Source organism: Brassica oleracea, chromosome C7 (genome assembly GCF_000695525.1).
Source record: "Brassica oleracea var. oleracea cultivar TO1000 chromosome C7, BOL, whole genome shotgun sequence".
Classification (NCBI taxonomy): domain Eukaryota; kingdom Viridiplantae; phylum Streptophyta; class Magnoliopsida; order Brassicales; family Brassicaceae; genus Brassica; species Brassica oleracea.
Genome location: NC_027754.1, coordinates 43,127,985 through 43,149,633, shown reverse-complemented (window position 1 = coordinate 43,149,633; position 21,649 = coordinate 43,127,985). Strand labels below are relative to the sequence as shown.

Below are 21,649 nucleotides of genomic sequence, written 5' to 3'. Positions count from 1 at the left end.
AATGTTTTATTTTTATTTGTGAAACTTTGAATATTAATTAATATGATTTCAATTTTAATTTTAATTTTATATTTTCGAATTTAAATTTCAAAAATTTTATTTTTTAAATAAATTAATATTTTTTACATTCCGAGGAAATTAATTATATTTTTTACTCGATCGATCGATGCGTTTTTGGATCTATCGATCGATCTGTTTATAAAAAACGTTCGGAATATACCGAGGGACACCTTTCCTCGGAATATTCCGAGGAACATGTTCCTCGGTATATTCCGAGGAACATGTCCCTCGGTATATTCCTAGGAAGATGTCCCTCGGTATATTCCGAACGTTTTTTTTATAAACGGATCTATCGATGGATATATGTCCAAAAACGCATCGATCGATGAACTTCCGAGGAAATATCCCGACGAAGTTCTCCCTCGGTATATTCCGAGGAGATTTCCGACAAACTAGTGATCCTCGGAATTTCCTCGGAAATTTGTTTCCTCGGAATTCCGTCAGAAAATTCCGAGGGATTTCCGAGGAAAGAAGAAACTCCGAGGAATTATTTCCGAGGACTTGTTTCGTCGGTATGTCGTCGGAATAACGTTATTCCGACGAAATTCCGATGATTTTTTCCCTCAGTATCCTTGAAGTTTTCTTGTAGTGACTTGACCAATTTCAAACAATCTCGTAAATTATACGGTGCGCAAATACAGTTGAAACCGTTGTCTTATAGCTACATCGTCTGAATAAGCACGATTGTGATGTGATAACCATAATTATTGGCATTTAATCTTTATACTAATAACGAACATATGAACACGAAATAATTCAGCATATTTAAATACTAGTATTATTTATAGAATACATCGTACTTGAAGACGTAAAAATTGTAATTAATAAGCGGTCTTATCAGATGATTGCTAGTATTATTAAGGGATACGCGTTATATAATTATTGGATTGCATCAAATTCTTATCACCAGACGAAACTTCTTGGATATTGTATAAAGGGCAACAAGTAACGTGGCCGTGTCACGAGGGCTGTCGTTAGTACATGTTCAAGGTCCAAGTCAGACACAAACTTCCAATGAAATATACCAAAAGAAATCGGATCCATACAATCGTATTAAAAATAGAGAGCTAAATATGTTACCACAAGTCCTTTCTTCATCTGACAGAATGTGATGAGTGAAATGTACAAAACCGCAAATGAAAACTTAGCTTTCAGACCATGACTTTGTCAATAGGCTCTTTCTATCAACCGAGTTCTTTTTTTTTTTTTCATTTTTCTGTTGAATACCAAGGGTTGAATGTTAAAAAACTGATACAATTTATTTTTTGCGGTTTCTGCCAAAATGCAAAACTGCCTTGCAAACTCGAGGAAGAGAAAATGAGGCTATCTGTCAACAAGACAGATGCTAAGATAGTCTTTTTCAGGTGATGCTAAAATACAACTTGTTCATCAACTAGATCACTGAATTATCATCAGCTAGAATCTCCGGTACGCTGACAAATTCTCCTTCCTGTGGAAGCAAACGCGACAAGGTGGAATCTTGTAGAGCAAACAAGTCTTCCCTGTTATACTTCACCCTCTGATCTGCATCCACAAATATCAAACAATTAAAACTTTTGACCTCTGCTAATCACATCTCTCTGCTTGTTAGTGAAAAAGGCATACCTATGAAACTTCTGGAGACAGCAGCAGAAGTCTCCGGGCTCTGGTTGTTCCTCCTCCTCCCTACCTTTAAGACACTCTGCGGAGGAGATGATCGAGGAAGAATTTTGTTTTGGTCGAGAGAAGAGGATTCTAGAGCAAACTCATGCATCACTTTGATGTGAGGGTGCTTTTTGCAGAGACCGGTGACAGCAGCTTCGGTTAAAAGCCAACAGCCTCTGAGGTCGAGTGTTCTCAGGCTTGACGGCGGTTTAAACGTCTCGAGACCGAGGTTGGTCAACACTGCATCTTGAAAGCCGAGGCTAACTAGGTTTGGGAGAGACGAGAGATGGTGGAGTGTGGAATCTGCGAGGGATTTGCTTTTCAGGGACAAATGTGTTAAACCGGTAAGGCTACTAAGAGGGGAGAGAGCAATGTCACTTAGGTACGGATGTTCTAGACTCAAGGTTTTAAGGGCAGTTAAAGACTTTAGTGCTGCTAGAGACGGCTTTGCTTCTTCTTCTTCTTCTTCTTGTGAAGATTGTTGCTGGATGAATCCTGAAAGTAGTGGAGTTAGAGTTAGATCTGTTATTATCCATTCAAATAGATTATAAAAGGTTTATACGTGTACCTCGGATGCTGGTCCTGCTCAAGTCAAGGGCTTTGATGCAAGGCATCCTGGTGCTGATACACAAGATGGACAGATCGTCAATATATGTCTGGGACAGAGAAAATGTCTCGAGCCGCGGGACATGTCCGGAAAGAATTTCAACCCCAGCGTAAGTGATTTTTGTATGCGAGACAATGAGATTCCTAAGAGTATCACCGACGCATAACACAAACTCAACAGAATCGTCCCCGAAAGCTGTTGAGCTCAGATCAAGATGCTCCAGCTTAGTCATAGTTTCTAAGAAGCTGAAGTCTTGGATAGAAGTCTTGGAAACGTCTAAGTGGGTTATAGAGCTTTTGCTGGTGAAGGAAAAGACCTCGGTTTCAGCACTGAACGTAGCTCCGGATAAAACGAGCTTTTTCAAGGAAGCTAATACGGAGCTGTGAGTGCTTGATACTGAGACAACGGCACACTTGTTCATGAGTAAGCATTCAAGATGCGGAATGTTTGGAGCTTGTGTAACGCTGGTCCACGAGAGATTAAGAAAGCACAAGTTTGGAAAATTGAGAATACTGACAGCTCCTTGGTTGGTTACATTGCTTCCCCAGATGTCAAGGTACTCCAGGTTCGTCAGTGCCTGAGGAGGAAAAAGAACTGGGAATCAGAAAAACATAAAAAGTAATGACTGTTCACACCCATGGATGTTTATCTAATACATGAGGTTGGAACCTAAAAACTCTAATTGCAAGTATACTAAAACTGAATAGACTTGTGAAATACGTTGCATATGGACTAATGGGTACTAGTTTCTATGCACATAATATACTCCATACCCAGCATAGAAACCTTGAACGTTACATTACAATCTTAGCAGAGTTCTTACACCAACTACATCGATGATCACTACTTAACTACACAATTCAATCACATACCATGGAGAATTTCACAATATAAAACCTTGTACCTGGAGGGAGCTCAGGTTGTGATCAGTAACAGGTAAGCCACCCAAATCAAGAAGAGACAATTTCTTGAGTGAAGCAAGAAGAGAGATCCCAGCTTCCTTAACGCCCGTCTGCGAAATCCACAACTTCTCCAAATTCACAACAGACTGGAGATGCTTTATACCAGCATCCGTTACCTTTGAGCATCTCGAAAGATCCAACTCCTTCAAACATGTTAATCCTGAAAGAAAAAAAAACAACCAAATCTACATTTCTCATCATCATCACCATCATAAGCTTCCATTGCAAAGTCGGAATAAGATAGATAGATACCTGTGATAGGCCAGAGCGTGGAGTTATTAATTCTAGGGCAATCTGAAAGATTCAGAGAGAAAAGATTAACGAAGCCTCCAATGTACGCCATCCACTCTCCGTTGACGGAGCTTTCCCCTCGGAGATCTATATTCTCCACAGAATATTTGAATACTCTGCAGCGAAAGCGTCTCGTTTAGATTTTATAGAGATCAACGCAAACAATTCAACATGAAATCTACTGAAGCAAATCAACGAAATCTCCAAGCAAAAATACTAAGATCCGAAGCATATATTTATCAGATTCATGCTATTTCTTCATCGTTCCGGCTCGAGAAACGATCATCGGAAGCTGGAAAAGAAAGTATACGAAGAGTCAAAGAGCTTACTCGAGTAGCGAAGGGAAAAGCAGACGGCGGAGGAGGAGCTCGCGGAGAAGAGCATCGGCGAGGTGAGAAGGCAGACGCTCAAGGCTACGACGCTGAAGACGCCATCGATCAACCGCATCTCTGCTCTTGCAAGCTTCCTCTAAGCATAAACGAACCAACGGAGTCGCCGTCTCCATCTCCATCGTGGAAATTTTCTGATTTGACCTCACTTGGAAATTTTCTGGTCGCCGTCTACTGCATTTTTCTTTTATTGAAGATCCGTTTTGGGCCGAAATTTACACGACCTGTGGCCCAAATAAAATATTATACCTATAGTGGCCCGTTAACATACATTTTTTTTTTCCGTTAACATACATGTATGCTTTCCTCCTATTGAACGTTGTCCTTTGCGCATCAAATATTTCGAATGACTGGATAGCTGACTAGGGGTGGGCACGAAAATCGCATATCCAGTTTTTTTTCTGAGGTATTCGCGATCTGATTCGTTTTGTACGAATAATCAATTATTCAATTCGATTCAATCCGTATCTGCCTGAATACTCGGTGTATATCCGATTTTTTTTACCGGATATCGATTTGTACCGTAAAAATAAAATTAAAAATTAAAAATTAAATAATCCAAAACTCAAATAAAATAATAATATTTTATTATTAAAAAAATATTTATTTTTTAAAATTTTAATAACTAATTTAATAAAATTAATTTCTTTTTGTTTCACACACATTTACTTTCGCTTCGTACTTATAAATTGCGCACTTTATCGAGTAAATAATGCAAATCAGAAGGAAACGAATAATCCTCCAAAAATATTTTCTCTCCTCCCAAAGAAACAACAGCAAAAATGTGGCCACTCTCCATATCAGTTGTCTTCCTCCCATGCTTCGCCGCTTTTCTACTCACCGCTCTTTCTTCGGCTTATGGCTATGGCGACTCGGAGGCGACATGTTCAGGAATAGTTCCCTTAAAGTACCGGAACGATAAGATCTCGATAACAGACTTTGGCGGCGTCGGGGACGGAAGGACGGTGAACACTAAGGCGTTTAGGGCGGCGATATATAGGATTCAGCATCTGAGGAGAAGAGGAGGCACGGTTCTGTATATACCTCCGGGAGTGTTTCTCACGGAGAGCTTCAGTCTCACTAGCCATATGACTCTCTTCTTGGCTAGAGGCGCTGTTATCAAAGCTGTTCAGGTACCATTTTTTCAATGTAATAAATTATTTGTGAGTTGTCTCTCTGCTTTCACACTTGCTGCTAGTGTAAGTGGTTTATCTCTATCAATGATAATAAAGCTGCTCGGACAGATATTTAATATCAAAATTGTCAGACAGAAGTGAATTATTACAAAAGTAGTTGTGCTTTTTTTCTTGACGGCTTGCTTGGATCTGAAATTTGAAAATGTTAATAAATTGATCAAGTTAGATTGTGATAAAAAAAAAAATAGTTGAAAAAAACAAAAAAGAGTTGGGAACCATGCACGTATTATAATAATTAATAGGTAATTTTGGGCATGGATTAGAACATGTTTAATGCAAGTTTCTTAACTAGGTCTTAAAATATAAAAAAGTAATTAAAAGTATGATCTAGAAATAAAATATGTATTTTATTTAAAAGATGTAAAATAAATTTTATTTTAATCTCTTAATTTCTTTTTTTTTTTCCACATATTTTTTTGTGAATGGTTTATTTTATTTTATTAAAATAAAATTTAATTATATAATTATTTTATTAATAAAAATTATCTAAGAGATTCTATCGTGGGTATACAACATTGAACATGGTCTTAGTTGGCTCTTGGGCCGAGCAGAGCATCATGGGACCGTCGGGGATAAAAAACGTTATTGTATGCATGTGGGTGTACTGCTTTTATGTCTATGTTCCAAAGCTGACCCCATAGATAGCTGGCAATTTTTGTCCTTGGCGTTATCCAATTTTCTCAAAAAAATTGGGATATTTTATCCTCTACTAACTAGTGTGTACATCATATAAATAAATAAATGAATAAATAAATCTGATATGATAAAACATTAAATTGAAGAAATATTTATTAAAGTATTTTTTAATGCTGAGAGTGTGGACTCGTCAGTTTAGTGAGTCTCACATGGATATTGCCAAATATGTTAAACCTCGGGTTCAGGTTTTTTTTTTTTTGGTTAGATTCTCTGATTCATTTGTCTTCAAGTTTGTGAAAACAAAACCACTAGTATTTGTTATATATATATTAATCAATTACTGCAGAATGTGACATTTTGGTATATGTTTGTGTTAACGACAGGATACATGGAACTGGCCGTTGATTGATCCGTTGCCATCTTATGGAAGAGGGAGGGAGTTACCAGGGGCTCGGTATATTAGCTTCATTCATGGTGATGGCCTTCGTGATGTAGTCATCACTGGTGAGTTTGGACCGTCTTATCTATACACATGCTGAGGAGCAGAGTATTTCTCCTTTGGGTCCTTTTGGTGAAATGATCTCGTTAACACTTTTTAACATCACAATGCAATACTATCATCTACACACAGGACAAAACGGGACAATAGACGGTCAAGGAGAAGTATGGTGGAACATGTGGCGCAGTAGAACACTAAAGTTCACTAGACCAAATCTAATCGAGTTCAAGAACTCTAAGGCGATCATAATCTCCAATGTTATTTTCCAGAACTCACCCTTCTGGAACATTCACCCTGTCTATTGCAGGTACAAAAGCTAATTACTACCTTTTTAATTTCCCAACCATAGATATATCTTCTTCTTCTTCTGGTATTGAATATGTTCCTCGTTTTGATCTATGGCAGTGATGTTGTTATCCATCACGTTACCATCTTAGCTCCACAAGATTCCCCCAACACCGATGGAATCGATCCAGGTTCTGTCTAACTCTAAACTCTTTTTAAATCAGCAATAGACTACTAGATTGGTTGTTGTAAACATATCAAACACGTCTACGTAGGAATTTGAAACATTTTTTTTAGTGTGCATGTGCACACAGTAGCTATTCCGCGCTAGAGAATGCAGGTCATAATCAGAACCGGTCCGAGATTTTGGGGTCAAAAACAGTTTAATAAAAACTTCAATAAAAATTTTATAAAAAAATTTGCGGACCTATGTCATGCATATTAAATCTTAAATTTTTAGGGACTCAAGGTTACTATGCCAAGACCGGTTCTGCTCATAATAGTAGTGATAAAAGTGTCTGAACCAGCGATGTTTTCTAAATTTGTTGATAGATTCCAGCAACAACGTCTGCATAGAAGACTCCTACATCTCAACAGGGGACGACCTTGTAGCCATCAAAAGCGGTTGGGACGAGTACGGAATCGCTTTTGGCCGTCCAAGCTCAAACATAACGATACGCCGCATCACAGGATCTTCTCCATACGCAGGTATCGCAATAGGAAGCGAAACATCAGGAGGAATCAAGAACATCGTAGCAGAACACATCAGTCTCTCCAATATGGGCGTTGGAGTCAACATCAAGACAAACATTGGTCGTGGAGGATACATCAAAAACATCAAAATCTCTAACGTTTATGTTGAAAACGCAAAGTACGGGATCAAGATCGCTGGCGACACGGGAGATCACCCTGACGCGTTTTATAACCCGAACGCTCTTCCAATCGTTAAAGGAATACATATTAATAACGTTTGGGGGGTTAACGTTCAAAACGCCGGCTCCATTCAAGGCCTTAAGGGTTCACCTTTTACAGGTAAAAGTTTATATATGTTTTTAATAGTTACCATACTGGTCATATATTTATATTGGTTCTTATATAACTTTGGCAAACATATACTTGACAGGGATATGTCTGAGTGAGATTAATCTACATGGAAGTTTGAATTCGTATCGGACGTGGAAGTGTTCCGATGTTATTGGAACTTCACTCAAGGTCAGCCCTTGGCCTTGTTCAGAGCTGAGAACTACCGGCGGATCTTATTCGTGTTCTTCCACCTTCTGATTTTTTTCTATATATATGTTTGTATTTTCTAAATTTAAACTCTAAAAATGAAATTATATAATGGGTACAAAATTTTAAAATAATGGATGTTGAATAATTTTATATAGTAAAGTCTGGTTTCAGGGCTAGAGTGTTTTTAGAAAGATATCAAAATAGATTCTATAAGTACATCCCTCATGTACACTGGAGTTTATAGCCTAGTTGTTTATATTACTAATGTGGTTGACACGTTGTAGAAATAACTGAATTTAGTTTCGATACATAGGCCTCTCCTTTTATTTTAGCCACCGGAGAGTAAACAGTTAACGAAATTCATGCTGATATCCTTACAATCTGCATGGTATGTGTGATCAAACTTTCATTTTCTTAGCTTCGAGTATATAGGTTAAACCCTTTCTCAAAAAGAAAAAAAAATATTTTAGATTCTTACATTTGAGCCTCGTAAAATAATATATGGGCTTAGATCATGGGCTCGTTGATCCTCCCTTGAGCGCTCACAGGCAAATTCAACTTTCTCATCCCACGCGCCGTCGGATCAACGTGGGTGATACGCATGTTTCCTCCACTATTTAACTTAGGCATTTTAGGTATTGGTTTGGTTCGGATAAACCACATTTTGGTACATTATGGATAGTTTTTGAGCTCAAGTCAGTTCGGATAAGAACTGCCTAATAATCATACCAATTTGGTTCTAGCCCGGTTTAGTTATTTTGGCCAGGTAAATTATAGAATATTTTTGGATAAAATAATTCAAATAATTCAGATAAAAAATTGGATAATTTGAATTATTTTAGATATTTCAGATAATTTTTTATAGTTTGAATAATCTTAGATAATTTAGTTTTTTTGAAATATTTTGGATATATTAATAATTTTCAAATTATATTTTTATTTACATATTTTATTTTCTTTATATATCTATAATTACTAATTATATATATTTGAATACATGTTTGGTTCTCTATTCAGTTCCGGTTCAAATATTTTAGATATAAAAATATAAAAATCATTCATATTTTTGAAAATTTTCAATTCAATATGAGTTTTGGATATTTTTGGTTCTTTCCATTTCAGATATTGGCTAAAATGCTTTGACTTAGTTTCACTAGTAGCTTTTAAAATACACAACTAGAAGTAGAGGTATTTTATTTTTTTCATTTAAAATAGAATAAAAATTGAGTTATATTTCAATAGTATTTTATTTTAGAAAGAAAAATAGAGTAATGAACTAAAAAAAATATTTTATTTACAGAGTAAATTCATTTTTACTTTATAATAGAATGAAAAAAATATAGTATCATTGAAAAATAGAATACATTGGAGATGTTCTAATACTTGAGTTCTTACTTTCCCTTATAAAATTTTCTAGAAGAAAAAAACAATGTCAAAATTAAACAAAAGAAATAGAATATTTTGCACTGTTAAATTTCAGAATATCTCCAAATTAAATTGAGAATTTGCGATGGCAAACAATACTGATGTCAAAAAAATACTGCAATTTATTTATTTCAAGTGTGAAAGTGTGGAATTCGCATTTGACTCTCTCTAACCGAATCTAAGGCCATCAGCATTGGTGCAATTCTCAATAGATCTCTCGGTAATTAAAATAATACATGAAAAAAAAAAAGGTAAAGAAACACATGAGAGAGACAGGAGAACGTTTTTTTATGAAGAGATTTTGTCCGAAGTCATGAGAAGCGTTGGCCACTTGTCTGTTATTTATTGATCTATATATATTTAATATTAAACTTTTTGTCAGAGAAACTTTGTAGAATTTATACAGTTGTGTGGGAGGAGGAATGGTCATTTCATACCCAACATATTGCAGTATGTTCAATTCATATTCGACTTATACGGTTGTGCTGAAACATACATGAATTTTTCAAAAATTTCAAATAACATACCTAATGTTTATTTTTTGGTCAAACCATACCTCAGTCATCACATCAGCTTCCACGTAATCTAAATTTGCTGACATAGATGTTACGTCAGCTAATTTTGCAGACGAATATGCCACATGTACATTTTTTTTTTGAAAAAACAAAATAGCTGTTCTATAAAAATATTTTTTAGAAAATGTAAAATTTTATAATTTTTTATTATTTAGTATAATTAACAAAAATAAATTAAATAGTTAAATTTTAATCTTATATAAAATATATCCGTAAATGTTTCGATCATATCATAATACCGAGCTATATATGTGTTGTAGTGATTCAAATTCGATACTAGTTTTGCAGTGTATTACTCTTGATTAATCATGAGTATTTATTTACATTTTAAAATTTTAGATTAACATATCATAAATTTTTTAAATAAATAAAATCATGACTAATCGAGAATAACATGACTACAATATTAACATTGAATTTGAATCATTACAATACATATATAACTCTTATAAGAACAATATTATGATATGATGAAACATTTTTAAATATATATCTTATTTAAGATTAAAATTTAATTATTTAGTTAATTTCAGTAAATAATTAAAATTTATAAAATTTTACATTTTCTAAAAAATTATTTTATAAAACGACTATTTTTATTAAAAAAATGTATATGTGGCATTCTCATCAGCAAAATTACCTGACGTAACATCCACATCAGCAAAATTAGATGACATGGCAGCTGATGTAGCGACTGAGGTATAGTTTGGCCAAAAAAATAAACATTAGGTATGTTATTTGAAAATTTTGAAAGTTTAGGCATGTTTTAACACGACAAGATAACTCAGGTATGAATTGGTTATATCGTAATAAGTAGGGTATGAAATGGCAGTTTTCCCCTGCTGTGGGTGTCCTAAAGCCGTGTCTTTTCCGTACATGAATTTTTTATTTTTTGTTTGGCATTTTCCTACTTTATTAATTCATTGCTATTTTAATGAGTGCAACTTACAAGTTGCCTTTTTAATTTATTTTCTGTTTCATTCTTACAGAAATACGAATTAAATATTGCTGCTTAGCGTTGAGACTGCTGAGACACATACGCAAAGATATTCCTCCATTGATTAGAATAAATGCGATGATTAATGCCGCGTAAAGTTTAACGAACTAGATTTTTCAGAAAAACCATTATGTACTCTTTTGGAATAATTATGAAGCATTGAGTGAGGATGTCAAACTGAATCATTATTTGTGAGCTGATTCATTCCACTTTTAAACTAATTGTGTTTAAAATTCATTTTAATTAATTATACGGGGAAGATGTAAAATGAACTATAAGCTGGTTCGGAACCTTAAAGAGTTTTTGTTATATCATCTGAACAAAAAATTAGATCATAAAGCCAGTTACAAAAAAAATAAAAATAAAAAATTCAATAATTGATATATACATAAAATGTTAATCAAAACATCTATTCGTTGTACGTGTTTGGTTCAACATATTCGTTGTCCCGATAAGTTAAAAATCCAAATAACATCTTACAATTCTTTTCTATCCTATACTATAATCTTATAAAATACAAAATATAATCTAGTACATTACAACATAGTTTTAATTAACTTAGAAAATCTACATTACAGTATAATTCCAATCAATATAATATTTGATTTAAAAAAAAATGATTAACTCTTTCCAGGAATACTTTTGCTTGCATGTATTCTGATTATTTGAAAGTAAATAGCAAACTAACTCTAGAAAGTAGAAGTGATAAATATAAATCGTCAGAATGAATAAAGTTGAATTAGCTGGGTTGAGATGAGTTCAACGAACTTCTTAATTTGTAAATAGAAGAGGTTACCGCGTCAAGAGTTTCTATAGAGTTTAACTCTTTTTTATTGGCAACTTATACAGAGTTTAACTTAAGAATAAAAAAGAATATTATTGTGTCCATTGTCTCTAGACTCTAGAGATCGGGAAAACGATGAATGACGCAAAGAAAGTGACGCCATTAGGACTCATTTTAAGTGCCAACAGAGTAGAAAAGTAAAATAATACTTTCCCTTTTCTTCTTAAAATTAATTTTTTTTTTGTTCTTTTACAACAAAAAAAAAGTGTAGAAAGGAATAGAAAGGGAACTCGACGCGGAGAGAGGTTTGAAATGTCGTCGGTCCAACCTCTTGACTCATATTGTCGCTTAGAAAATTTCTGTGTATCCTTCCTTCAGATTCTTTTTAAAATAATCAAAAAATACAAATATGTTGATCCCCGTAACGTTTTTCCTACGTTGACATCGTTTCTTCTTATAGTAAAACGATATTATATTTTTACAGTAAACAAGTGTACTAAAATGAGTATGGAAAACAACTGCATCAGACTTTGGACTCGAATACCAGTGACTCCTCGTCGTTATGAACTTGTTTATCTTCAGCATTTTAAGTAACAATTTTAGACTTATTTTGTAATCATCAAGCAAATTTGTATTAGGTCATAACTATGCAACTTAAAATCGGTAGAATGTATGCTGCCATAAATAATAACTATATATAAGAGATTGTATTACTTCCAACATATAAGTGGTCCAGATACATAAGAAACTTTTTTCGATGGCCAATAAAGTTAGAAAGTATCAATCAAAGAATGAATGAATGTTCGAACAGAATATCAATCTGACTGTATGAGATAGCTTTATGGTGGACTTGGTCAGCAAAGACCTTATCACAAATTCACACTTGTATTATCACACAATTAGATGACTGATTTTAGTGGAATATATAAATAAATGTTAACATATAATCTAGACCTTATCATACACTAGATAATACTCCATTTGTTTACAAATATATGATGCTCTAGCTTTTTATGTTGTTTACAAATGTATGATGTTTTAAGATATAATTAATGCACTTATTTGTAAAATTAAAATATAAATTAAAAACTAAAATTATGAGTGGTGAAACTTTATTGATAAAACTACAAATAACAAGTAAAATAGTATATTTATTGTTTATTAATATGTAGAAAAACTTTAAACTATCATAAATTTGTATATATAGAGTAGTAAAATTTACCTAAAATTCTGCATTTTCTCGAAACCTCTAATAAATGTTTTTGCCCTCTCGAATTTAATAGTCTTAACTACACACAGTTAGCAACTTGGATTAGCACACAAATATAAGTAAAATGGATGTGGAGAGTTAACACTTGATTACTCATCTCGTCCCAAATCAGTTGTCATACTATACTGTCTTTTTTTTTTAGAAAATGAGATGGGGAGTTAAGTAGTTGGCACATGATTACTCGTTCCGTTTCAAATCAATTGTCATTTGATACTAATATTTTGTTTTAGAACATGTTGTTTTATGTTTTCAGCACAATCTATCATTTACTTTTAATAAAAATGATGGAAATGTAAAGTATAACAGATTTTTCAAGATTCAACCTTGTTGTATAAATTGTATAATAGAACAACTAACCTTTTAAATCCATGTGAAAATACTAAAACAATGTTCAGTTTGAAAGGTAAGTAGCAATATAATATACAAAATACCAACTGCAATGCTACTCATAAATTCTACCTAGTAGTATAATAACATGTAATGTGAATCATCTTTTATTGTTGACAATATTCACATCACATATGATATAGTTTACAACCGAAAAGATCAACGAAAGAACGTAGGTTGTTTGTTGTATATTAATAAAGAATCAAATAAAACAGATATTGGAAAATAATAATAGAGAATCTCTCAATCACATGTACAAAGTCGTAGTTTTTAAAGGGTACATTGAAAGCAACAGTTTGTTTAAAACCTTGTTGTCTATATTTAAATAAATGATTTACTTGGTTATACAATCATAACTATAATAACAAAATTGCAAAGTTGAATTGGTCAGCCTTTGACCTTGTAACCTCATTCACTGATCACTACCACCACCACAGACCCCAGTAATAGATACACTCTGGCCCAATACTTCCTTATACCAAAGACTTTTCTTCATTTTGAAAGTTTTGTCTCTTTTTCTAAAACAAACTTTATATAAAAATACGTATTTTAATTATTTATTGTCAAAAATTTCAAACACTCAAATCCAATGCCTTTATATTCCAAACCAACACTCATCAGTTTCTCCACAATCATATAACACTTTCTTTCTCTCATCATATGGTTCTTCAGTCTATTATCTATTCTTATCTTCTCACCATAAAACTCAGATAATATAATCTTTTACTAACTTACACACATCATATTTATTTCTCATCACTTTCTAATCATTTGAGAAATTAAGGGTTTTATCAGTAAAATACTATTTTGGGAGACATACTTAAAATGGAAGGTAAAAAGGATATGTTAAATTGGGAACAAAAAACACTGGTAAGCGAGCTCATTTCTGGACTTGAGGCGGCCAAAAAGCTCCAGGCACGACTTGGAGAGCCATCATCGTTGCCGCCATCATCATCATCTCGGGCGGCTGAGATGAACGAGATTCTCATGAAGCAGATACTTTCTTCCTACGAGAAATCTCTTGCCATTGTAAACTGGTCGTCGGCGCCGCCTGTACAGCTTATTCTGAAGGCGGGTTCTATAGCTCCGGTGACACTGATTCCTGAATCTCCGGTGTCGATAAACGGAAGTCCAAGAAGTGAAGATTTCCTTGATGGAAGAGGTTCCAGCAATACTCATCGCCAAAATCACCTTTTCAATTCAAAGAAAAGGTAACAATAAAAAAATTCTGAAAAATTTACAATTCACCAAATTGAATAATGTGATGATATAAATATCATATTATAAAAATTAATTTAAATTTTGGTAAAATATTTTGCAGGAAGATGTTACCAAAGTGGACAGAAAAAGTGAGAATGAGCCCAGAGAGAGGCTTAGAAGGACCTCATCAAGATGACGTCTATAGCTGGAGAAAGTATGGTCAGAAAGACATTTTGGGCGCCAAGTTCCCCAGGTAACATCATCATCATTAATACATCATCTATAACAGTTCACCATCATCATCATGATGTTAATTCGATTGGTTTGAACTACAGGAGTTACTACAGATGCACGCACCGTAGCACACAGAACTGTTGGGCAACCAAGCAGGTCCAAAGATCGGACAGTGATTCAACGGTTTTCGAAGTGACGTACAGAGGAACACACACTTGCTCACGTGCGACCGCAGCAGCTCCTCCTCCACCGGCTTCGCCGGAGAAGCAAGACACCATAACCAAACCACCCATAGCTCAAAAGCCTAACGACCTTCTCGAGAGTCTCAAAACCAGTTTAACTGTTCGAACCGAGGGGCTTGACGAAGGTGAAGACGTTTTCTCGTTGTTCCCCAATACGCCGCCGTTTTATGATTACGGGACTCCCAACGACTATTTCGGCGGACTCATGGAGAGTTCCCCTATCTTCGACGTTGTTGATTGGTTCAATCCAACGGTTGAGATTAACCCGGAGTTTCCCACGTTTTTACCAGACTCGATTTATTATTAAAACATGTAATAGAGAATAATAACAATTGTCATCCAGGGAACATCACTTACAATAACATGCAGGAGAACTTGTACTCCCCACCCCCAACCCCCCGTATTCCACTCTTCTTAGGATATTGAGCTAATTTGCTCCAACATGTATTCATCAAAACATTATTTCACGTAGTGGATAACTTGTATCCATGTATTTCCTGGTTAGAAAAGTAATCCGAGTCTAACAAAGCACAATAAAGATGTTCAACCGGACTTGAACACTATTTCAATAATAAGTATTTTTTTTGGAGATATTGGTAGCATATATTGGGAAACAAGATGTCTAGTTGTGGAACAACTATCCACAACTATTATGAACTGTTAAAAACTGATTATGAAGTGAATTATGTAAATTTGTGAAGCTTAAAGCGAATAATATTATAAAAGTTTCATTTGATAAAGATTAATTGATTTTGATATAGATGATAATATTTTGATAAAAAAGATTAGTTGAATGAATTATGTACGAAGACCAATAATACGATTCAATAATAATTTTATTCTCCAATATATAGCAGCACACTTCTTGTTGTAATCTTCCGGTTCCTTCTTGTATGCTTCCATCAACTTTGCAGTTTTCGTTGTTTTTACTTTGCTTGTCTTCTTCACCCAATAATTCATGCATATTAATTTACTTGGACATGCTAACAACTAGGTATATCAAATGATATTTTTACTCCTAATAATGCATTTTGATAAGTTAAGGGAAATGATCAAAAGATTTCCAATATTTGATGAAAATCCAGTTCAGGAATTAAATTCTAAATACACAATATTGGTTTATACTAACAGAAAAAAAAAAACAATGTTTTACAGAACCGAAAAAAAAATAAGTCCTTTACCAAACCGGTTTTGCTAGCTCCCACGAACCGATATAATACACTTCTCACAAATTTGTTCTGTATTAGTCTATTAATCCCCAGAGAACCGGGTCTCATTTCTTTCATCAATTGGCAATGAACCAACAACCACAATTTGCTCAGTCCGGTTTAGCCATTTACTATGGTCTCCAATATAACATCATTCAAGTAATCAATCGGACCAGGCAAGCACCAATGCAGACAATCATTCTGTACCTTTGCATTTTTGTCTTTATCAAACGGCCTAAACGCTCGGTACGCACCCGGATGACCATCGGGTCGAGTCAATAACATCCCGGTGAAATCCAAAAGCTTTACATTACCACCACCACCACCACCGTCCTCACCCGTCTTCTCTCTAACCGCTCTCTCGAACTGACCAATCTCCAAACCTCTTAGTATCTTATGTACGTTTTTCATCTCAGCCTCCTCATCACTCACCGGCTCGGTTTGCCTACACGTCCCACCGTTATGCCACTCCCCGTTTTGAAAATGGTCTGGAGTCGAAGTCCTGAAAAACACCGTACCTTTACGGTTAGTTTCATCTGCTATGAAGTCCATGACGTTACGCAGCGAGGCGTTATAAGCATGGTCGAATCCTAGCTCTTCCAAGCGAGACTTTTCCGGACAAATATGGCAACCGACCGGTTTAGCATTTTCGTGGTAAACAGCGGCTTTAAGATACCATTTACCGGTTGAGATGATCGCATAGTCTAGGGTAGGCATCAGACTGGTCCATGTCTCATCGAGTTTGTCAAGATGTAGCTGGACCGCTGCGGATGAGACACCGTTTGAATCTTCAAAAATAGCGGCTTGGACTAGAAATGGCGACCAGATGTTGGATATAGTTAAGTTATGTATAGGGAAATGCCATCTTTTCGATTTGTACTCCTTGTCGTGGTACACTTCAACCGGTTCTTCTACCTGGAGAGACCGCAAAAAAATAAAATATTTGTAGTTTAATATCAAAACAAAAATCAACTTAGAGTTGGGTTAGTGGCTAAAACTCTTTTAAGATTATATAGTAGGTGTCTAAGTAGTTATAGGTTTAAATCTTGTTAAGAAAGGTCTACTCTCCTAATGAAAGTTAATTTAACATCATTTAGGAATCGTCCTATTGAGATGTACGGCCAAAACCTTCTAGTCATTAAAAAAAAAGGCTATAAAACAAAAATTATTACCATATAGAGCATACAAAGCAGAGATTCGACGTGGTTACGCACGATGGAGTCACCGATGAATGCCCAAGATTTATTTCTCATAAGTTGAAGAAACTTTCGAGGATCAAAACGTGGTAACAAACAGTCATGAGGCTTCCATTTCCAGTAGAGAAAGTCTAGGTCAGGCCTGCCGTTGGTGATGCAGTTTTGGTGACCGTCGATGAGATTACCGCATGAGCTGTTTGTGTAGGTTGGTCCTGATGAATCTGGGATCCATTTACCAGCGAAGAGATTACACTTCTCTATTTCAATATCTGATTCAAGAAACAAAAAAAAAAAGAGAGTATATTATTAGCTTCCACTGTGAGGTCAACTATAAAATCAAGAAGTTGCAAACAGTAGTCAAAGATCAGTAAATCAAGAACTCAGTCTAAATCATACTCACAAAAACCCTTAACACAGTTCTTTAGATCTTGCAGATCAAGAAACAGAGCTCCTATAGATCTCAGAGTTGTTGCTCATGAACAAAATTCAGACAAAAACACAATGGGTGATTCGAAATAGAACTGATCTTACCCTGAGGAATGAGATCTTCATTTTCCGGTACGATAACCTTCGGCGGCAGAAACCGTGCTTCGAATCTTCCGGTGACCGAAGCAAAGACTGGAGAAAAGTCGCTGGAGTGGAAAATGAAGAGACTGAAAGCGAGACCTGTTATGAGAATAGCAGAGAAGAGCTTGATGAGGAACACATTCTTATGGATCTTGGAGACTGAGAACACCTTCAGCTTCATCTCAAGGAAGATATGAACAGTGTGTTGTGTCCTTGGTATGAGTGTGTTTATTAGACCGACAAATGCTCTGGACTTTTCTTTATGCTTTGATTGTAAATCATTGGACCATTTCTAAAAAAGAACCATACAGTAGATAAGTGAATAAAGACGTATTATTATAATAATCTGATTTTTTTTTTTCGATAAAAATAAAATCTGATTATATGACAGTTCAAGATACTGAAGTTTGGAGCTACGGTAATGTTTTCTATTTTTTTGGGTAAAAATGTTTTCGATTTATAGTAGTCAAACACTGTTTTGTCAAATAAGAAAGGTCATTTTACACAAATTTTGTTTTTTATTACCTTTAACACCTTCTAGTTTTTTAAGTGTCATTCTATATTTTTTCAATGCAATTTTTCATACAAAATTTATTTCTTTTCTTTTTAACTAACCAATAAATGTTTAACTAAATTATTTTTATTTAAATAATTATACATTAAATAAAGATTTATTAATAGATGTTACTAATTAATACCTGAATAAGAAAAACAAATCAAATCTAAAATAGACTGGAATATCATCCGGACTGAATTGAATTTATCGCATTTAATAACTTTAATGACTAAGACGTCCCATAACAACTTGCAATCTCTATGTCCCCCATCAATTAGCCTTGCTTCATTACAAAACAACTTATGATCTCTGAGCATTTTTAAAGTTCCACAAAAATGATGATCCAAACAAAAAGATAGTTGGTGAAAGCACTCTACCCTACTGGTTAAGGTTTAAAGGCTTCTACACTTAGGTATGAGGTTCAAACGTCAGACTATGCAAATTTTTGCGAATTACAGGAAATCCAAGATTTCAAGTTCCGGAAAGAGCGATTTATTAATGGAGGCTACGGAAGAAAGGTTTACAAGGAATATTCAACATGGTGCAAGTAAATCTGGTCTGGAATAGATCTTCATAGGAAGGCTCAGATGATACAGTTTGGCGTAGATCTTCATAAAATAGGTAGTGTTTGTCGGTTGTCGAATCGTCTATGTAATTTTTTTCATAAATGTAATTTCATAATAAGTCAGCTTTATAAAAAAAAAAATAGTAGAAAGAAAAATCTATATTAACAATTAGCCGATTACCTGTTACTTTAATGCATTGTATTATACACTTATGTCCTTTATAAATTTAAAGGAACATGAGTTTGTAGGGAGAGAGAGAGAGATATTAATAGTATGCTCTCATTTCACAAGCGTTTTTTTCTCTATGGGATCAAAGCCATATTTTTCATTTTATCAAAAATAAAAGAATTTCATGAAAAATATCTTTCGACTAATCTCAACTGATTGTTACCTTAGGATCGGCAACATGTCACACATGTTATAATATATGGATCAATAAACTTGGTTTTGAGACCTTCTCAAATTCGATAAGACTAATTTTAAGCATTGGGAGAAGAAGCACGGTGAATCGGAGAAGATGCTAGAGAAGCTTGAAAAGGCTGTCGAATACTCGAACTCTTCTTCTGATGAAGTAATTCAAGTGGTTCTTCTTTGATGCGTTTTGACGTTTCTCACTAATGGTAGTGTGTTAGATTTAGAATTAGAGGAAGTTAACATGTTTCTGTGGCTGGAATCTCTGTGCAGGTGTGATTGAGATACGTGGTGACGACGAAGGAAACCAACGAGAGAGCAATGGAGAAAGAGGAGGAGACGGGAACTATCAGAACCAAGAGAAGTTGTCATTCTATATGTGACCATGAACCTACAAATGGAGAAGCAGAGAGAGAGAGAGAGAGAGTACGAGAATCTACTTCGACGTATGTTTTGTATTGCAAGTGGAACTAGCTTAACAAAAAGGTGTAAAGGAAGCAGCAGCTTCTATCCCCCTAAAATCTACTTCGAGATGGTTCAGTATAAACAGAAGCTTTGTGTATGCTAGTATTGTCTGAACTTATTTCGCATCAGAAAGTAGTTTACAGAGAAACAAACAGCCACTTGAATATTTCTCTTTAGCTCCTTCCAGTTTTCAACATACAAAATGGCTACAATATGGAAACCAACCTCTAGTTCCGAGTCTTATATGAAATCAAGTATGTGAGATTACATCTCAAAAGAAATGGGAAACAAAGAAGGTTATGAAGGTGGCTTGGTAGCTGAGCCTCCTGCTCCCTCACTGGCATGTTCCTGACTCGGTATCACGAACTTGTTAACTTTCTGTTACATTCAACAACAATAAAGAAAAAAGATTTGGTTTAGTTTGGAATCGAACATTCAAATGAAAAAAAAAAAAAAAAAACTAATCATTCCTTTACTATATGTTATAATTTCGCATTTACATTATTAATTCATAGAAAAAAAATGCTAACTTTTCAAATGTTTTCTATCAAACTGTCCTTGAAGCAAAAGTGAATATTTAAGTACGATCCAACAAAAGTAACTAAGATTCGATAGAGATGATGTAAATTGCAAACCCCACTAACGAAAGACTGGTAGAGATCAGTGACGAGAGGGAGTAAAGATGAAACCTTTGAGAGAACACATTCTCTGAGAGATTGCAGGAACCGGATGCATTTCTCTGAATCGTACGGAGACTCCGTGACGCAATTGAGAAGGAGGAGAGCCTCTTGGCCGCAGACTGGCTGAGGATTCTGTTTCTCCATGGAAATGATAAACCCTAGAGACAAGGTTTTAGGCCGACACAGAGACAGAGAGATGATGTTACCGGTAAGACAGATCTCAACTAAAGATCCCGAGGCGGTGACTCAGAAAAAGTTATAAGAGAACAGAGTTATTAATGGGCCAAAAGCCCAGTTTACCTTATCCGACAATACTTTTGAACCCAGTTACACTTTTGTCTGGTATAGAATTCAATTATTTTAAATAAAATCAGAATGATATCTCAGAAGAGCTTGGTGTGTTGAGTAACTCCTTTTCATCTATCCTGTTTAAGTTTCTGCCTCGTAGTTATAATGTAGTCGCTGATGGCTTAGCCAAAGAGGCTCTGTTTCTGTTTCAAAACTCTGTAACCTAAGCTTCAATATAAGTATCGTTTGCCCAAAAAATCTCAGAAGAGCTCAAATATATAGCCTATACAACAACAAAGAGAAACAAAACCACACGCACAAAACATACATATGAAACAACAAATATATACTGTATATATATGTTTAGGGATGTTAATATGGGCTCAACGTGACAGGGTTAGCCCTAACCCTGCAAACCCATTTGTAACCCTAACCCTCATTTTTTAAACAGGGTTTAAATAGGGTTGGCCCTAATAGGACCAGGGTTTAAATTCTAACCCTTTTATTTTGATTCACACAACTATTATACAATATTTAATAATGTTTTTCATAAAAAAAAACTTAAAGTAGAGTTTTCTCGCCAAAAACTGAACAACGAAATTTTCCGTCGAAACCGCAAAATCGAGTTTTCAACTAAAACAACAAAATCGAGTTTTCCTTCCAAAAACGCAAAATCGAGTTTTTCGTCAAAACTTCGAAATCGAGTTTTCCCGCCAAAAAATCAAAATCGAGTTTTTCGCCAAAACCTCAAAATCGAATTTTCCCGTGAAAACGTAAAATTAAATTAAGTTTTTTT

At 34.8% G+C, this 21,649-nt stretch overlaps 5 protein-coding genes across 6 annotated transcripts in view; 2 read left to right on the top strand and 3 right to left on the bottom strand.

Moving 5' to 3' along the window:
* Window positions 1-1,296: 1,296 nt before the first annotated feature.
* Window positions 1,297-4,098, bottom strand: LOC106307123. The gene is made up of 6 exons (XM_013743997.1): window positions 3,894-4,098; window positions 3,526-3,680; window positions 3,216-3,433; window positions 2,273-2,888; window positions 1,666-2,199; window positions 1,297-1,584 (listed from the first exon to the last, which is right to left on the bottom strand). Exons 1-6 carry the CDS (start codon window positions 4,073-4,075, stop codon window positions 1,454-1,456), a joined length of 1,836 nt encoding a protein of 611 aa, XP_013599451.1. The 5' UTR covers window positions 4,076-4,098; the 3' UTR covers window positions 1,297-1,453.
* Window positions 4,099-4,657: 559 nt separating this feature from the next.
* On the top strand, window positions 4,658-8,039 carry LOC106305987 (probable polygalacturonase). The gene is made up of 6 exons (XM_013742429.1): window positions 4,658-5,086; window positions 6,169-6,289; window positions 6,417-6,591; window positions 6,690-6,760; window positions 7,122-7,601; window positions 7,693-8,039. The coding sequence occupies exons 1-6, from the start codon at window positions 4,736-4,738 to the stop codon at window positions 7,848-7,850; spliced, it is 1,356 nt and encodes a 451-aa protein (XP_013597883.1). The 5' UTR covers window positions 4,658-4,735; the 3' UTR covers window positions 7,851-8,039.
* Window positions 8,040-13,888: 5,849 nt separating this feature from the next.
* On the top strand, window positions 13,889-15,310 carry LOC106305989 (probable WRKY transcription factor 53). Its single transcript, XM_013742433.1, has 3 exons — window positions 13,889-14,451; window positions 14,562-14,693; window positions 14,776-15,310. The coding sequence occupies exons 1-3, from the start codon at window positions 14,066-14,068 to the stop codon at window positions 15,221-15,223; spliced, it is 966 nt and encodes a 321-aa protein (XP_013597887.1). The 5' UTR covers window positions 13,889-14,065; the 3' UTR covers window positions 15,224-15,310.
* A 775-nt stretch (window positions 15,311-16,085) lies between these two features.
* LOC106305988 (protein trichome birefringence-like 24) lies at window positions 16,086-18,161 on the bottom strand. 2 transcript variants are annotated; one of them, XM_013742432.1, is made up of 4 exons: window positions 17,852-18,161; window positions 17,297-17,589; window positions 16,801-17,039; window positions 16,086-16,626 (listed from the first exon to the last, which is right to left on the bottom strand). In XM_013742432.1, the coding sequence occupies exons 1-4, from the start codon at window positions 18,066-18,068 to the stop codon at window positions 16,245-16,247; spliced, it is 1,131 nt and encodes a 376-aa protein (XP_013597886.1). In that variant the 5' UTR covers window positions 18,069-18,161; the 3' UTR covers window positions 16,086-16,244. The 2 variants fall into 2 exon arrangements, with proteins under 2 accessions (XP_013597886.1, XP_013597885.1); XM_013742431.1 differs by having other exon boundaries at window positions 16,086-17,039; window positions 17,852-18,160.
* A 1,829-nt stretch (window positions 18,162-19,990) lies between these two features.
* The window catches only part of LOC106303373, a 6,506-nt gene continuing 4,847 nt past the window's right edge, over window positions 19,991-21,649 (bottom strand). The window contains exons 2-3 of the mRNA XM_013739658.1: window positions 20,575-20,810; window positions 19,991-20,263 (exon numbers count right to left, since the gene is read on the bottom strand). Of these exons, the coding sequence (XP_013595112.1) occupies window positions 20,183-20,263; window positions 20,575-20,810 (317 nt within the window). The 3' untranslated portion in view covers window positions 19,991-20,182. The remainder of the gene's footprint in view (window positions 20,264-20,574; window positions 20,811-21,649) is intronic.

What these genes read in the sequence shown, in the direction of transcription:
- LOC106305988 (XM_013742431.1), bottom strand. Translation starts at nt 18,068, where the DNA reads ATGAAGCTGAAGGTGTTCTCAGTCTCCAAGATCCATAAGAATGTGTTC. An exon ending in TGAAGATCTCATTCCTCAGG is followed by an intron (nt 17,590 to 17,851) that starts GTAAGATCAGTT and finishes TTCTTGAATCAG; the next exon opens with ATATTGAAATAGAGAAGTGT. An exon ending in TGCTTTGTATGCTCTATATG is followed by an intron (nt 17,040 to 17,296) that starts GTAATAATTTTT and finishes CGGTCTCTCCAG; the next exon opens with GTAGAAGAACCGGTTGAAGT.
- LOC106307123 (XM_013743997.1), bottom strand. Translation starts at nt 4,075, where the DNA reads ATGGAGATGGAGACGGCGACTCCGTTGGTTCGTTTATGCTTAGAGGAA. An exon ending in ACAACCTGAGCTCCCTCCAG is followed by an intron (nt 2,889 to 3,215) that starts GTACAAGGTTTT and finishes TTTCCTCCTCAG; the next exon opens with GCACTGACGAACCTGGAGTA. An exon ending in TGTCTCCAGAAGTTTCATAG is followed by an intron (nt 1,585 to 1,665) that starts GTATGCCTTTTT and finishes TTGTGGATGCAG; the next exon opens with ATCAGAGGGTGAAGTATAAC.
- LOC106305987 (XM_013742429.1), top strand. Translation starts at nt 4,736, where the DNA reads ATGTGGCCACTCTCCATATCAGTTGTCTTCCTCCCATGCTTCGCCGCT. An exon ending in CTGTTATCAAAGCTGTTCAG is followed by an intron (nt 5,087 to 6,168) that starts GTACCATTTTTT and finishes TGTTAACGACAG; the next exon opens with GATACATGGAACTGGCCGTT. An exon ending in CACCGATGGAATCGATCCAG is followed by an intron (nt 6,761 to 7,121) that starts GTTCTGTCTAAC and finishes ATTTGTTGATAG; the next exon opens with ATTCCAGCAACAACGTCTGC.
- LOC106305989 (XM_013742433.1), top strand. Translation starts at nt 14,066, where the DNA reads ATGGAAGGTAAAAAGGATATGTTAAATTGGGAACAAAAAACACTGGTA. An exon ending in CTTTTCAATTCAAAGAAAAG is followed by an intron (nt 14,452 to 14,561) that starts GTAACAATAAAA and finishes AATATTTTGCAG; the next exon opens with GAAGATGTTACCAAAGTGGA. An exon ending in TTGGGCGCCAAGTTCCCCAG is followed by an intron (nt 14,694 to 14,775) that starts GTAACATCATCA and finishes TTTGAACTACAG; the next exon opens with GAGTTACTACAGATGCACGC.